We start from the raw sequence: 14216 nt of genomic DNA on the forward strand, positions 1-14216 counted from the left end.
GGCGGCCCCTTTAAGAAAGTCGAAGCCCGAAAGTTCATCAAAGTTGAGAAAGTTTTTCGTGGAAAGGAGGGGAAAAAAAATAAATTAAAATAACTCGATCCCAACAACAACAACAAAAAAAAAAAGCCCCGCACCCCCCCGAGGGGGGGCGGGCCGGGCCGGGATTGGCGCGGGCGGCCCGGGGGCGGCCCCGGGCGGGCGGGGCGGGGGCGGGCGGGTCCCGGCCCCGCTGCTCGGTGCGCGGCGGCGGCGGCACCGGGAGCGGCGGCGGCGGGGGCTGGGGCGCGTCGGCCCCGCAGCTGCGGCTCGTTGCGCTCCCCTCGGCCCCGCTCCGGCCCCGGCCCCGGCCCTTAACAGCGGCGCGGTCCCGGGACGCCGCATGTGAGCCGGGAGGGCAGCGCCGCCCCGCACCGCCCCGCACCGCCCCCCGCGCACCGGCCCCGCACCGGCCCCCTGCTCCCGGCCCGGTCCCGCGGAGCTCCGGAGCAACCGCACAGCCCCCCGCCCCGTCCGCCCCCTCTACCCCGGTACCCCACCATGAGCAACCTCAACAAGGACACCGAGCACACCAACGGCAGCGGCAACGTCGAGGAGGAGGTGGGAACCGGGGCTGGGGTACGGCGGGGCTGGAGCACCGGGGCGTCGGGGGACCGCGGGTGGAGCGCGGTGGCGTCGGGGAACTGGGAATGGGGCGGTGGGGATGCGGCACCGGCGAGTCGGGGAACCGGGTCCGGAGCGCAGGGCAGTGCTGTGGTCGGGGAACCGAGGAGGCGACTCCGGGGTTGGAGCCCCGGGTCGTCGGGGGAGCGGAGGCGGGATGCCGGGGCCGCCCCGGGCTGGGGAGCCGAGGCCGGGCCGTGGGAGCTGGAGTACGGAGGCAGGTGGGGAGCCGGGGCTGGAATCCCCCTCCCCGGGCTGGGCGCTGGGAGCGGCGCTCGGGACTGGAGGCCCCCCGGGCCATCCCGGGGAGGGCGTAGGGGCTGGGTCGGGGCTGGGGGCCGGGCAGGGCGAGCCCCAGCTGCCGGCTGGGAGCCCCCTCGTCAGCCCAGTGTCTCTGTAGCCCCGCGGGGCAGGGGACCGGCAGGTCTCCCCCTCCCTCCAGCCTAGCCAGTGCCTGTGGGCACCGTGTCCTGTCCCCAGGCCCCTGTGGCTGGAGGATACCAGGCTCCTGCATCCTGGCACCACTGTGCCCACGTTGGGGACACGCTTGGACCGCGGTGGTGGAGACCTTGTCCTGCTCCCCATGTGCCGGCAGCCTGGCTGGGGCTGGAGGGCTGTGAGCTGCCCTGCTAGCAGTCCCCTTTCCCTTGATGGCCATTGCAAGTCAGAGCCTGGGTGCTGCTGGACTCTGCACTGGGAGGGCTTGCAAGGATCACTTGTCCATAGCCACATGCTGAAGCTGAGCTTGCAGGCTTGCATGTTTGCCCTCCAGCTGTTGGAGCTGCTGGCTGGGCAGCAGTGTCGCCGCTAGCACAGTGCCTCTCTCATCGTGCTCCTCGAGCAGGCTTTGGCGTGATGGCTTGCCAGCCGCCCTCCATCTTGGAGAGGGCATTGGAAAATGCCTGGCCTCGGTAGCATTTTGCTGCAGTCCTCCACGCCTGGCCCTCGGGACCAGGGAGGTGCTCTGCCCCCTCCCCTCGCCCTTCTCCGGCGCGCCGTGCGCTTGTGCCGCCGCAACATGGCGCCTGGCTTGCTCCGCCACCACCGGGGCTGCGTGGTCCCCGTGCACCAGCTGTCTTGGGGCCATCGTACCCGCTCGTCTTCAGCCCCGGCATGGGGGGACCCGGGTAATGGGGTGGAATGGATTGGCAGGCAGCAGCCGTAGCATTTCTCTCCCCTGTGTGGAGCAGGGCTTAGGTGATGCGATGCTGCTGGTGACACATCCCGGTCTCACTGGGTGGCACTGGTGTGGATGGGCAGAGAGACAGAGCACCTGGGGCCCTGTGCTGCTTCCCTGGCGTGGGGAGGCTCAGTACCAAGGGGTTTCGTGGGCTGCGCACACGTGCGTGGAAGACTCAGTGCGGCTCCTTGATCCAATTATTCACTGGCCTGCAAAGCTCGCCGAGGTTGATGCTGCTTGGCACGTTCCAGTGGCGTTGCTCTGGCTGGGCTGTGCCTTGCCGGTGGTGGCTGGGTGAGCTCTTGGTGCTGGGGCAGAGCCGGCCTATTACCTGCTGCAGGGTGGTAGTTTGGCGAAGTGGGTGCTGGCAGCTGTTGCGTTTCGAGAGCCTGGAAATCCCAGCCCTTTGGGGAGGCCAGTCCTCCCTGGAGTGATGGCTGGTGGCTGGAAAACCGAGTTAAAGATTGCGTCCCTGGGAAGCCAGGCAAGGGTTGAACAGAAGCAGCCCCTGCTCTCTGTTGTGCTGCCTCCGGGTGTGTGCAGGGAGCGGGATGGTTCAGTCTACTCTGCAGGATGGTTGGAAGCTGTGCCAGGGGCATTTGTTACCCTGCACCCAGGGGTGCAACAAAGGACTGACTACCCTGGAGGTGACTGAGGGTGTCTGGGTGGTGGTGGTCTGGGACTGGTGGTGGGGCGTCCCCATCCCTGGTGGGGTTGTCCTCTTTCTGCCAGGATCCATCATAAATAATGCTGTGGGTGATGTGCTCTTGGTTGGGCTCTGTGGTGGCTGCTCCGCACCTGCAGGAACCTTCTGAAAGCTTGTTTTTCCTGTGCGTCCTCCTGGCTGACCAGGAGCCATTCCTCACCGCAGAAGCAGCTGAGTGACCTTGTGTTCAGGGTCCTGGCATGGCCTGGGAGGCTTGATCCCACATCCCACCTAAATTCTTGCCCAGAGCTCCCCTTGATACAGAGCAATAAATACGTTTAGTGCAAAGCAGAATCCTTCAGTCCCAACGCAATCAGGAGGGTGTGCTGGAATATCTTCCCAAACTGCCTGGATAACGCCGCCAGATCCTGGCACTGCAGACACTCCTCCGTTTTCCCCGCTGTGAGCCTCCTTCACCACCTCCCTGAGCATTTGCAGAAGGGCGCCGTGTGCCTGTGCCCCAGATACAGTGGGGCGAAGCTCCCAAATTCAGCCTTTCCCTTTATCTTATCTGCAAGCCCCTGGATCTCGCAGCCGCTTCCTGCTGGTGACATGCGGAGGACAGGAATGCCTCTCGCTCCTCTCGAGGTCGTTAACGGGAATGTTAAACAAACAGGGCCTAATGTCAGTCCCTGCTGTTCCTCACCAGACACCTCCCCAAACTCGATCCCTCCCCACTTGCTGCTATCTTCTGTTTAGTTTTCCAGGCAGCCGCCAATCTGTGTGACAGCATACGGTGTACGTCCTGGTGCTCCTGAGGGATGGTGTGAGACAGGCAGCTGCCTAGGTGCTGCACACCCCTGTTGCAGGCAGAGCTTCCTCCAGCAGCCAGAGGAACTTGTTGCTTACCACAAGACACAGCGGGTTGTGTTTGTGGCTGTATTGCAGTAAGGACCCCCTGTGTTTACGCTGCTGCCTTAGGTGTCTGGTGCAGAAGTGTTGCTTCTGCTCTGGAAGTTCATCCTTGCTCTCTCAGGAGGTCATGGGGAAGTTGTAGGCCCGTTGGGGGAAATCTGGAGTTGGCTGTCTAGATGCCAAAAGCAGTAGGCTGAAATCTGTGGTTATCCCATGTGTTCTTTTGGCCTCTTCCCTTCCCTTGGCTGGTCTCGAGGGCTACTTGCAGATCCATGGGTGGTGGCTGCTGCTGTTGTGGTAGAGCTTGAGCATCATGGACTGCTGAACGTGGAAATCATCAAATGTGAGGTAGTGCTCCTGGCCCTCATCTGGGCTCTGCCTGCCCAGAAGCTACCTGACTAAGCTCTGCTAGAGAGGATCATCTTCCCTGTTGGTCTGTGGAAAGGCTGCGATGTTACCTGATAGTTAGAAGATGCCCCCTTCGGGGAGGCAGAAGGCTCTCAGCTCCCAGACAGCCTCCTTGGTAGTGAGTCCTTCATCCCTGGCCGTTCTTAGCTGTTGCGTGCTGGGGCTGCCAGAACTGCCTGGGAACACCACTGGTGAGCAGCTTGTGTTACGTGCTGGATGTCTGTAGCACTCTGTGGACTGGTGCCAGGCATCTCTTGATTTCTGTAATCTCTGCTTGAGTGGACCTAGATACCTCTTGCATGCATGGATTCTAGCTCTCTGACTTGAAACAAATAAGGTTAATGTAATTTCTGAAGTCTAATGACTGCAATGCTGCTCTTTGCTACAAAGGACTTGAGGGTGTAGTAGTTATGGTCACCACTTGCTAATCTTCTTGTACTCAGTCTGGCTGAACCAGGATGGTGCTTCAGAGCTGTTTTCATGCATTGTAGGTCCCTTCAATGTTAGATGCAGCTTTCTGTTAGTGACAGATTGTTGGCTGAGCAAATACCCTGAAGTCACCATGCATGCAAAGGTTCTGGGAAGTGGTGTGTTCCCAGACCTCCTCTTCATCTATCAATGAGTTGCTCTTACTGGGGGAGGGATGTAGGAATGTCCCCATTATCTCCTCATGTCCTGGTGCCTCTGTAAATACCCTGTAAAGGGACTTCTTTCTCCTTTTTTGCTCTTTCAGATCTAAGCTTCTTAGACATGAGTCTAAGTTGCTTTGAGCATCAATATCTGAACCAGTCCCCATGATGGGGTAGCTGTTCTTCCTTCTGCTACCTGGCTCTGTAGCTGGCCTAGTAAACCAGACCCAGCTTCAGAAATGAGCCTTCCTCCCTGGCTAATCTGAGGAGTTGCTGAGCAGACCTTTCCCTACTTGGCCTCAAAATGAAGGGCTTTCTGGTGGTGACCATGGAAATTATGAAGGGCCAAACCCAAAGGCTCCTGTGCTAGCAAGGGACTCTGCTTTCCCCTCACTGAAGTAGGAAGGATGCCCTTGGAGATGTCTGGAAGGTAGCTAGGAGTGGTTCAGGCTTTGTCCTTCCTCACGCCTCTGCCAGAGAAACTGGCACTGTAGGAAGTCAAGTATGACTCTTGCTGGAACTGGTATGGAAGGCTTTTGGAGCCAAAAGATCCTTTGGGCTTGCTAGTCTTAGCGAAGTCTTCATAACTTGGCATGGCCACTTGGATCATGTAGCTATGCTGCTGCCTGTCCTGGACCTCCATGTGCCTGAAGTGAAGGCTTTGGCTTGAAGCCTCACCAGGGCATGAGTGTGGAAGCGAGGTGCTCAGCATCTTCTCTCCAGGAGTACCAGGCACTAGGTGGGACCCAGTAGCCTTCTCAGATTTGGAGGTGAGCAGTCTCAAAAGTGTGTTCTCAGGGCTTCCTATACATCACAGTCCACCCCTGGAGCAGGAAAGTACCTTCTGCAGCAACAGCCATGAGGATGGCTCATGTGGTAGAGGCTGTAAGTGGAAAGAATTAATCTGCACTTTAAAAGACCTGTGTTCCACGTGGAGTGGCTGAAACTGTGCCCAGTGCTGTGAAGTTGGACCCGGTGAGGGAGGGGCGGTGGGACGTGGCCCTGGTGCTGGAGCTGCTGAACCTGGGCCGTGCTGAGGGGTGTGGGTGTAGCTACAATCCTGAGCCAGCCCGGCACGTCTGTTGAGGAGGGACCCTGGGGCAGGCAGTGGTACCAGCACCTGGAGGAGATGTGTGCCTGGTGACCCTGCCCTTGGCACGGCAGAACTGGATGCTGCAGGCTTGGCAAAGACACTTTAACCACTGCACTGCAGGGTTATGGCATGGTTGAGAGGCTGCCTGTCCCAGGGCCTGCTGCCCTCCTTAGTTCAGCCCCAACAGCGAGGGGTCTTGGGATGCTTTGGATGATGGCTGGATGGCAGGTGAGTGTGGAGCTCGAGGCTTACGTAAGGTCTGGGCTCTTCTTGGTGTGTCTGGGGTGGGGAGGCTTTCTTTGGCTCCAGGGCTCACCTGCTGGCTCTTGCTTGGAGATGGGAGCAGGGATGGTGCTGAGGCTTGCTCTGTCCATCTGTCTAGTGAACATCATCTCCTGCACATCATCCTGCAAACAGGGACAGGATAGTGACCTCTGCTGCGTGCCCTATGTGAAGGAGCAGTCTTGAGCCTGACTGGCCGGTTGTTATCCTGTGGTAGGGCAGAGTGGCAGAGCAGAGGTATGAGATCCTGCCTCCAGCCAGCCCAATGGCTGCTGGGGTGGGTTTCTCTAGAGGACAGTTGCATGGGACTGCATGTGCTGGCCTTGCCCATTGATCTCCTTGATCACTGAGCCTGAGCTTGCTTGGCTGCAGGCTGTGGTTGCTGGACACCTGAGGACCCAACAGGGCAGTCCTACCCATGCAGAAGATCTCCAGCCCTGCTGCATAGCCCAGGAGAGGCTACAGAACTGTTGCACCTCCTAGTTTGGGATGGTACGTTCCCTCCTGTTCTGCAAAGGATGTTGTGATGGGTTCTTGCATTAGTGTGGGGTCAGCTCTTGGTATGTGGCTGTGTCAGAAGATGTTGGCCTGGGCATGTGTGTCCCTCTGGTCTGCTCTCAAGGGCAGGAGGCTGGTGTCGATCTGAAAGTGGCTGCCCTGAGTCACCTATAGCAGTGGCTTGAAGTGCAGAGCAAGCTGTGGCCTTGGAGAAAGCACCCAGCTCCTCTGGGCAGTACTGGAGGAGGGAAGGAAACTTCACCTCTTGGGGTTCCTCTGCTCACAGTAGGGAGCTGGCTGGGACATGTTTCTAGTGGGCGGCCTTAAAGCTTGGGCTGTATGTCATATCCATTCCTGCTCTGCCCTCTGCCCTGCTCCCCAGGCTCTCCTGGGCTGGTGGCCTTACCTCTGCCTTGCCCTCTATATTGTATGGGCTGGGTGCCTGCCTGGGGTCTTGTGGGGAGAGTGCCCTGTGGTTGGCATTTCTGGCCCATTTTTGGGTAGCACAGCCCCTCCCCAATGCCTAGTGGCCATGTCTTGCCAAGAGCTGGACTGATGCAATGGCTTAGTCCTGTGAGTGCTTGTCATCCTACTGGTGTCCTTCCTCAGAGGTCTCCCTGTGATTGGGGTGACCCTCCAATAACAGCTGTCAACAGTGGAGAGCTGCTGTGAACTTTCAGCTCGCCATCACTTTGGTTTTGTGGCCAACTTGCTTGTTGGGCTGTGGAGATACTGGGGATGCTCCATGGGGCTGTGGTGTGGCCATTAGTGTGCTGCCCTGAATTGGGTTGATTTGAGAAGAGATTCTTGTGCCTCTCTGGATGTGTCCTGGCTCTGTGGGCAGAAGAGGCATAGGACTGAAAAGTGCTCAGGAACTGCCTTGTGGTGGGGCGAAGCAGACATAGATGTACTTGCTTAAGGACATGAGAACCTACCTTCTGAGGATCCTGCATCCAGAATAATGTCCTCTGCTCAGGGCAGAGGCTGGCAGGAATTTGTCTTATCTGTGTATTCTGCCAGAAGAGCAAATGCCTGTGTGTGGGCAGGAGGAGCTGGTCAGCAGCAGATTGATCCAGCATGAGAGCTGTCCCTGTGGGTGAGGTCCATGGCTCCAGCCAGTGGCAAAAGGTCCCTGTAGGTCCCTGCACATCAGAGGGTGGCAGATGTGCTGCGGGCTCTCTGGAGCAGTGGGCTGGGTAGTGCAAGTGTGGATGTGACCATTCTTCTGCACATGTGCTGTGACACTTGTGTGTGTCTTCTCTAGCTTTGCAGACCTCTTGGCATGGTGGAAGGCTGCGATGGCATCCTCAGGATGCTCAACCAGCATCTCCCTGAGCTGGGGAATGGCCCTGTTCGGACAGTAATCTCTTGGGAGTTGCAGTCTTTCAACGGCTTTGAACCTTTGCTGTGGCCCAAGCCCACCTGGGTGCCATCCTTTTCTGAGATCCTGCAGAGACACAGAGGACAGGACTCGGGGGAGTCTTCATTGCAGAGCCGCACCAGTAGCGCTTCCTCTGCTGGGGCTGTGGACTATTCTTGGGTGCTGCCCCGTTGTGCCTGGGCTTATCAGCTCCCATGTGCTTCCTGCTGCCCCAGGCAGGGGCTGGTGCCTCTCCTTGCTTCGCCCTCTCTTGGATGCCTTCCTGCCCTGACCACAGGGGTGGCTGAGCCCCGTTTACATCCCCCTGCCCGACATGGGGAAGAGCGATGCTGGGGAGGGGCTGATACAGCTATATCAGCGTTACATGTGAAACGCCCCAGCCTTGGGGACAAAATACTCATACACTTGGGTTTGCTTGTGGTCAGCCTGCCTTCCTTCCCTCTGGGTGAGCAGGATGTTGATCCTTGGGTGCCTTTCATGTAAAAGGCTGATTTCAGAGGGAAATGCCTGAAGCCCTAATAGCTTCAAGTGCTGGGGGAGGTTTAAGGCCCTCTTTCCCCTCTGGGGATCGGTGAACATCTTTCATGTGTGAGGGGGATGCCCCGTGCAGCTGTGACTGCTCTGGGCTTCCTGGCTGGAGCAGCGCCTGGTCTGATCCTGCGCTGGGGCTCAGTGCTACCCTGCCTGCTAGCCCTGTGAGCTGCCTGAGGCCATCAGAGCTCTGCCACTGCTGGAAGTGCAAGCAGGCAGCCAGTTCTTGTAGTGTCTGTGCTATTGAGCCTTACTGGTGGCGGGGGGGAACTGAGGCATGGAGTGGCGAAGGAGCCTGTTAGCAAGCCCCTTCCCCTTGGGAGGCACGCTCCATGGTGTTAAGGCTGCTCTGCTTTCCTGCTGAGCTCTCCCTAGCACAGACCAGCCATCTCTCTCCTCTAGTTTTCCCCTCACCTGTGTTTCCTGGAACTTTGATGTGCTGAGGAGCAAAACTGCATAGGGCTGGGTCCACCCGGTGCAGTGCCAGGAACCCTACAGCCCCATGTCTCATGGGGCAGCAAGATGAGGGTGCTGTCCTGTTTTTAAGCCCTGTGGCTGGGCTTCCAAAGTGATTCCCTCCCTGCAGCCCTGTTTTGCAAGCTTGCTTCCCTGCCTCTCGCTGCCATGCCTTATAAGTCCCGGATCCCAGGGCAGCCAGCAGCCTCGCTGCATTCCAGCGGTCTTGCATTAAGTGGCCCTAGCCACATTGCAGTGGCCAGGGCCAAGGCTCTGTGTATCCCTGCTGTGGCTCTCCTGGTGGCTCCAGCTGCCTGAGAGGCACCCCTGGGATGCTCTCCCATGGGAAGAGCTGTAGCCCATGTGCTTGAGCTGCTGGGACCTGAGGGTGGCTGCCTGGAGCAGGGACTGCCTTTGGGATGCTGTGGCAGGGCTTGTCCCTGTCCTCAGCAGGATGATGTGGGGCTCCCTTCTGCTTGTGGCTTACAAAAGTCTTGGTGGACACCTTGGTATAAACAAGTGGGAGATGGCTTGTCTCCAGGAAAAAATGGCATGTAGCTCAGGGTGGCTTCCTGGAGAGAGGGGGTGTCCAGTGGCACGGTGTGGATGAGGCACTAGAGTACATCCTTTGATGTCTCCTAACTGCTGGTGGTAAAGCCTTGTGTGCCCTAGGTGCTGGGACTGTGGCCCCAGGACCTGGCCAATTTTTTGGGACTGGAGTGGCCACAGCTGTGCAAAAGCAGGGCTGTGGATAACACAGCTAAAGGGCTGACCTTGTAGAAGGGAATGGTCAGCCTTGCTGGTTTCTGGGAGGATTTCAAGCAGTCTCTTAACAAAAGCCCAGCGCTGGAGCAGCCTTGATGGAGGTGGGTATTCGTACCTTTGCATTTAATATTTCTGACATAACTTGACCCTTGCTGGGCTGCAGGGCAGTGTCTGGCTCCCCTTGGGGCTTCCTTTCAAGAGCTCTTATTTAAAAGCAGAAATGACCAGGAGATGTGGATGTTGCAAGACCTATGCTGACCACCTGGCAGTGCTGGAGGTGTGGTAGGAAGAGGCAGGTGTTGCTGTTTGGCTTCTTTAAAGCTTGGGTGCTAAGTACCTGGCTGTGCTCACACTAGGTGTGTGCCTCTCCTGGGAGACATAGCTGGTAAGAACTGCTTTAGAGCCACTGAGGACTTGAGCACTACATGGGTTTGTCCTTGTCCTTCTCTCCTTCTGTGTGGGAAGCTATGCTGGGATCCTCCCTCTCTAAGAGGTGGCCTAGATGGTCTTGTCCCTCCTGGCACAAATCCTATTTTCCATGGCTCTCCTCCATCTCTGCTGGGTGTTTAGACAGGGGATATCCCCTTAGGGGGGCAGGGATGGGGAAGGGAACATGTTTTCTGCAGGTCCTCCAGCAGTGTGACACTGCTGGGCTGTCCTTGCTGAGAGCTGCTCCCTGCCCCACTGCCCCACTTCTCTCTGTGTGTTCCCAGTCAAAGCCAGTTGTCCTAGGCAAGATGGGGTTGCTCTCGCCTGGTATCTCATCTCAAGTGGCTAGGAGCGAGCATAAGAACAAGGTATTCCTGGAGATCTGCTGCTGCTGTATCTTCTCTGAGCTCCTGCTGAACACGTGGTTTGGCCCGGGCAGTTCCTGATCTAGCCCTGGGTAGATGTTGTGGGTTTTTTGTCCTGTGGCTTTTCCGGCTGCTCTGGTGGGGAGACTGAATATCTATATGGATCTGGTGTTTTGTGGTGGGGAGCTGAAGCAGGGCAGAGATATTTAAGCAGAAGCCTACACTGTCTTGTCATGTGCGTGCAAGGGCTGGAAGCCTGGATTCATCAGCCCTGAGTGGTCCAGGGGGTTTGAGAGGCCACTAGGACTTGGGCTGCAGAGGGGTGACTGGAAAGTCCCAGGTCCGTTAATCCCCTGGAAGGTGCTTTTCCAGAGCCTGTTGCCATTATCTAGTTTCCTTTTCTTGGGAGCAGGAGGCAGAGGCTGGGCCAGGGCTGCCCACAGTGCTTGGCTTATCAAGTTGCCTCCTGCTTTTCTCCTGTGGGATAACCCAGATCTCCTTTGCTTTCCAATTGCTGCTGATCTCACGGTTACATCTGGTCTCAGAAGTGATCTCCCTCTGGCTTACCTCACTCTGTCCCTCAAATGTATTGCTCAGGTCTCTCACCAGCCTCACCCTCCCTTCCCTGAATAACTTGGTCTCACTTACCCCTTACCCTTTTCTAGATAGCTTATGGATGTGCTGAACTGAATAGATCTCAGAAAACCAACTGCTTGGTCTTGTTGCTTCTAACAAGCTCTTCTGAACAGGGACCTTCCTTAGTCTGTCTTGAGATCCTTGGGGAAACCTTGTTTGAAGATGTTAGCTGGTGGCATTTGGGATTGTCCAGGCTTTCTCTGGGGTGATGTCAGCCCTTGGCAGGTGCCATAAGCTGGCTGGGATCTGCTTCCCAATGCCCTGGGCGGTGACAGACTGGACCTGGAGGCCAAGGGAAGCTTTTTGCCTGTGACAGAATGTCTCTTGCCTCCTGTCCTTGGCAGCAACTTATGGGGCTGGCATTAGGAGCTTGTTATCTCTGACAAAGACCTTTCCTAGGCATCTGCATTGCTCTGTTCAGGCTGTTGTAAGGGCTCCGAGTTCCCCTTCCTGAGCAACGGCACATCTTCCATTCTGTCACGCCTGTCGCAAGGATTTACTGAGCGACGCATCATGGGACCATTTAGAGACCCAACAGGGATGTGGATTTCTATCTGCTTGGAAGAAACATCCATTCTGGGGTCTAAGCAGGCTCAGATCCTGAAATATTGAAAAGGGATGGTGCTTTCACATGGCTGAGGCACATGTGTGCCACCACACTCTGCACAGTCCTCCCCTGCCAGAGATGGCCGTGCATCTTCTGGGAATGCACCACATGTGCTTCGTGTAGCTCATGCTGAAGTGCAAGGGCCGAAGTCTTCAAGGCAGCCAGCAAGCCAGGAGATGGTGCCACTGCCTGCTCTGTCTGGGTGTGAGGTGGCCCCGGAATGATGCATCAAAACATCAAATGAGGGGCTGGGCTGGGTGGGGAGATGTCAGGACCAAGCCTGGGAATGGAAAATGTTTCTGAAGTGCTCCAGATAGTATCTTGCTTCCCTAGGCAGGGCAAAGCAAAAGCTGGGGTGTGTAGTAGGACCATCCATACTGGGGGATCAGGGGAGGGGATGGGAAGGGTGCTCAGCGGTTGCGTTTTGCAGCAGTCTTGAGATATGCTGGACCGGAGGAGGGCTCTGCACACTAATGGGGGGTGGGAGCAGCCCACTAAGGTGTTCACTGGATGGTGGCAGCCCTTAGTCTCAGCATGCATGGAGAGCAAGAGGGCCAGAGGACCCCAAGACTTTCATGATAGCTGTCCATCCTGGAGGGCTTAAGCTGCCCCCTGAGTTGATGTGGAGGTCATCTCTCTGCCCTGGCAGTACTCTCTTGGGCACAGGAGTTCAAGGAGGTATGTGTTTTCTCCTGTAAACAGGAGGAACTTCCATGCTTGGAGGAGTCTGGATCTGGCTGCCTACAGATTGCAGAGGCTCTGCCATATGCTCCTGTGTTTTCAGATGGCGAGTGTCTCCAGCTCAGGAGCAGGGCAAGGGTGTGCTGCACACTTTGGTGGCAAACAAAGTTTTACAAGGTGTCAGATACAACCCACTTTATCTGGGGAAGGGGAAACAGCTGAGCGAAAACCAAGATGTGGGGGCAGTGCTTCTGCACTGCAAATGTTGTCAGGTCACTCCAGACTGGAAACAGGCCAGAAGATGTGCTCTGGCTTAGGGCTCCTGGTCCTGCTGCATGTTTTTCAGCTCAGAAGCATCTGGTGTCATTGGGTTTGGTGTCATTCTGAGTGTTTGGGCGTCAGTGCTGTCCCGTGACCCTGTGGCTTGTTTGGGACTAGCTCAGTGGGTGGTACCCCCATGCAGTGAAAAGCGAGGAATGCAGAGCTCCACCTCATTCCCATGGTCTCCCGTCCTCGCTCACCTGCCTGTTGGTGCTGGCTGAGCTGTGCTTGCAGTCTCCTGGTCCTTGTCAATGATGACTATTGTCTTGGTGAACTCTGTGCTGATTTACAAGAAGTCTTGGTAGCTTCATCATGCTGCTTCCTATGGGAATAGTCTGCTGGCCAGTGTCTTTCAGTGCAGGGAGAAGGTGGCCGTGATGGCCTGACTGTTGAGCAAGGCCATGAGTCTTTAGCACTGTTTCTTCTACCTGGATATTCATGTGAACTATTATAGATAATTTCAACTTACTATATTGAAATCTTCCTCTGGTACTGTATTTTTACTTATACCTGCTGAGTGTATTTGCACTTCGTACATGACTTCTGCAGCTTGGAAAGAGCAGCAGCCTACACAGACTTGGTGCAGCACAGCCGGCTTTTGGCTGGGCACAACAGAATAAAAACTAAGAGCTGGTTTGGGAGCAGCTTCTGAAGGCTCTGATGTGTGTTGGTGAAGGAGCTGGGATGGACCCAAAAAAAATCATCCTCCAAATGATGTTCTGGGACTTCTGCAGAAGTATAGCAGTGAGGTATTTTTCGAAACTGAGGGATACCTTTGAATCAGTGGCTGAAGTGCCAGGACAGGCTAAGGAAAAGACATCTGGTGTATGATCTGTAGGAAGAGCTAGAGAGACAACTGGGTTTTGTACTGGTTTCTTCTGGACCTTTGATGTATGTCAAACTCTGTGTTAGTGCTTTTGTGAGTCTATGGTCTTCTGGCAGTCTTTTCAAGTTTTAGTCATCAAGGTCCAGTCAGACTGTGGTGCTGGTGTCCATGCCCTACTAAACGCAGACTATTCTGCTAGAGACTGAATTTTTGTGAAGGTCTAAATCCTTTGTGGCAAGGAGGAAAGGACTGGGTGTATTTTATCCTGGACAATGCTCCTCTAATGTAGGGAAGGGTTAGTGCCTGGAAGGGCCACCTTTGGTGCAAGGGGTCCTACTCTTAGTCCTGCTTTGGTACTAAGCATCTCCTTTCAATAGACCTCGTTGACCTTTCTCCTAGGTACGGACGCTGTTTGTCAGCGGCCTTCCTGTGGATATCAAGCCCAGAGAGCTCTACCTACTGTTCCGGCCATTCAAGGTAAGAAGGTCTTCAGATCTGGTCTTTGGTGAGAAAGATACTGTCTTGTGGCCAACCTTGCAGCAAAGATCTCTGTTGGGGGAATCAAGGATGAAGTGGGGATGTAGGCCATCTGTGAAAGCTTGGGGAGCCTGGTGTGAAACCAGCATGGTATCCTGTGGCTTGTGCTCAGGCGGGTAAACCCCTGGAACCGCTGTTGAAATCACACAGTCTCCAAGCTTGATGAAGGCTCCTTGGTCAGTCCTGCTGCTGAACTGGACCAGCTCTTCCTTGAGGATGTGTCCTGATCCCCTAACTGTCCATCTTGCACTAGATCACCACATAGGCTGACCCTGGGAGAAGTGGGGTTCCTTTGCTTACACCCTTCTAGCACAGGGTGCTCTCTGCTCTCTAGGCACTAGACAGGCAGGATGCTCATCTTAATAGCTTG

The 14216-nt window shown here is 56.2% G+C and overlaps 1 protein-coding gene across 2 annotated transcripts in view; it reads left to right on the forward strand.

Moving 5' to 3' along the window:
* Positions 1 to 224: 224 nt before the first annotated feature.
* The window catches only part of RBPMS2 (RNA binding protein, mRNA processing factor 2), a 29883-nt gene continuing 15891 nt past the window's right edge, over positions 225 to 14216 (forward strand). For both annotated transcript variants that reach the window (XR_012634455.1, XM_074916721.1), the window contains exons 1-2: positions 225 to 597; positions 13709 to 13786. Coding sequence is in view for 1 of the 2 variants with exons in the window: in XM_074916721.1 (XP_074772822.1) it covers positions 538 to 597; positions 13709 to 13786 (138 nt within the window). In the remaining variant the exon portion in view is untranslated. The remainder of the gene's footprint in view (positions 598 to 13708; positions 13787 to 14216) is intronic.

This window comes from Athene noctua, chromosome 13 (genome assembly GCF_965140245.1).
Source record: "Athene noctua chromosome 13, bAthNoc1.hap1.1, whole genome shotgun sequence".
NCBI classification, from domain to species: Eukaryota; Metazoa; Chordata; class Aves; order Strigiformes; family Strigidae; genus Athene; species Athene noctua.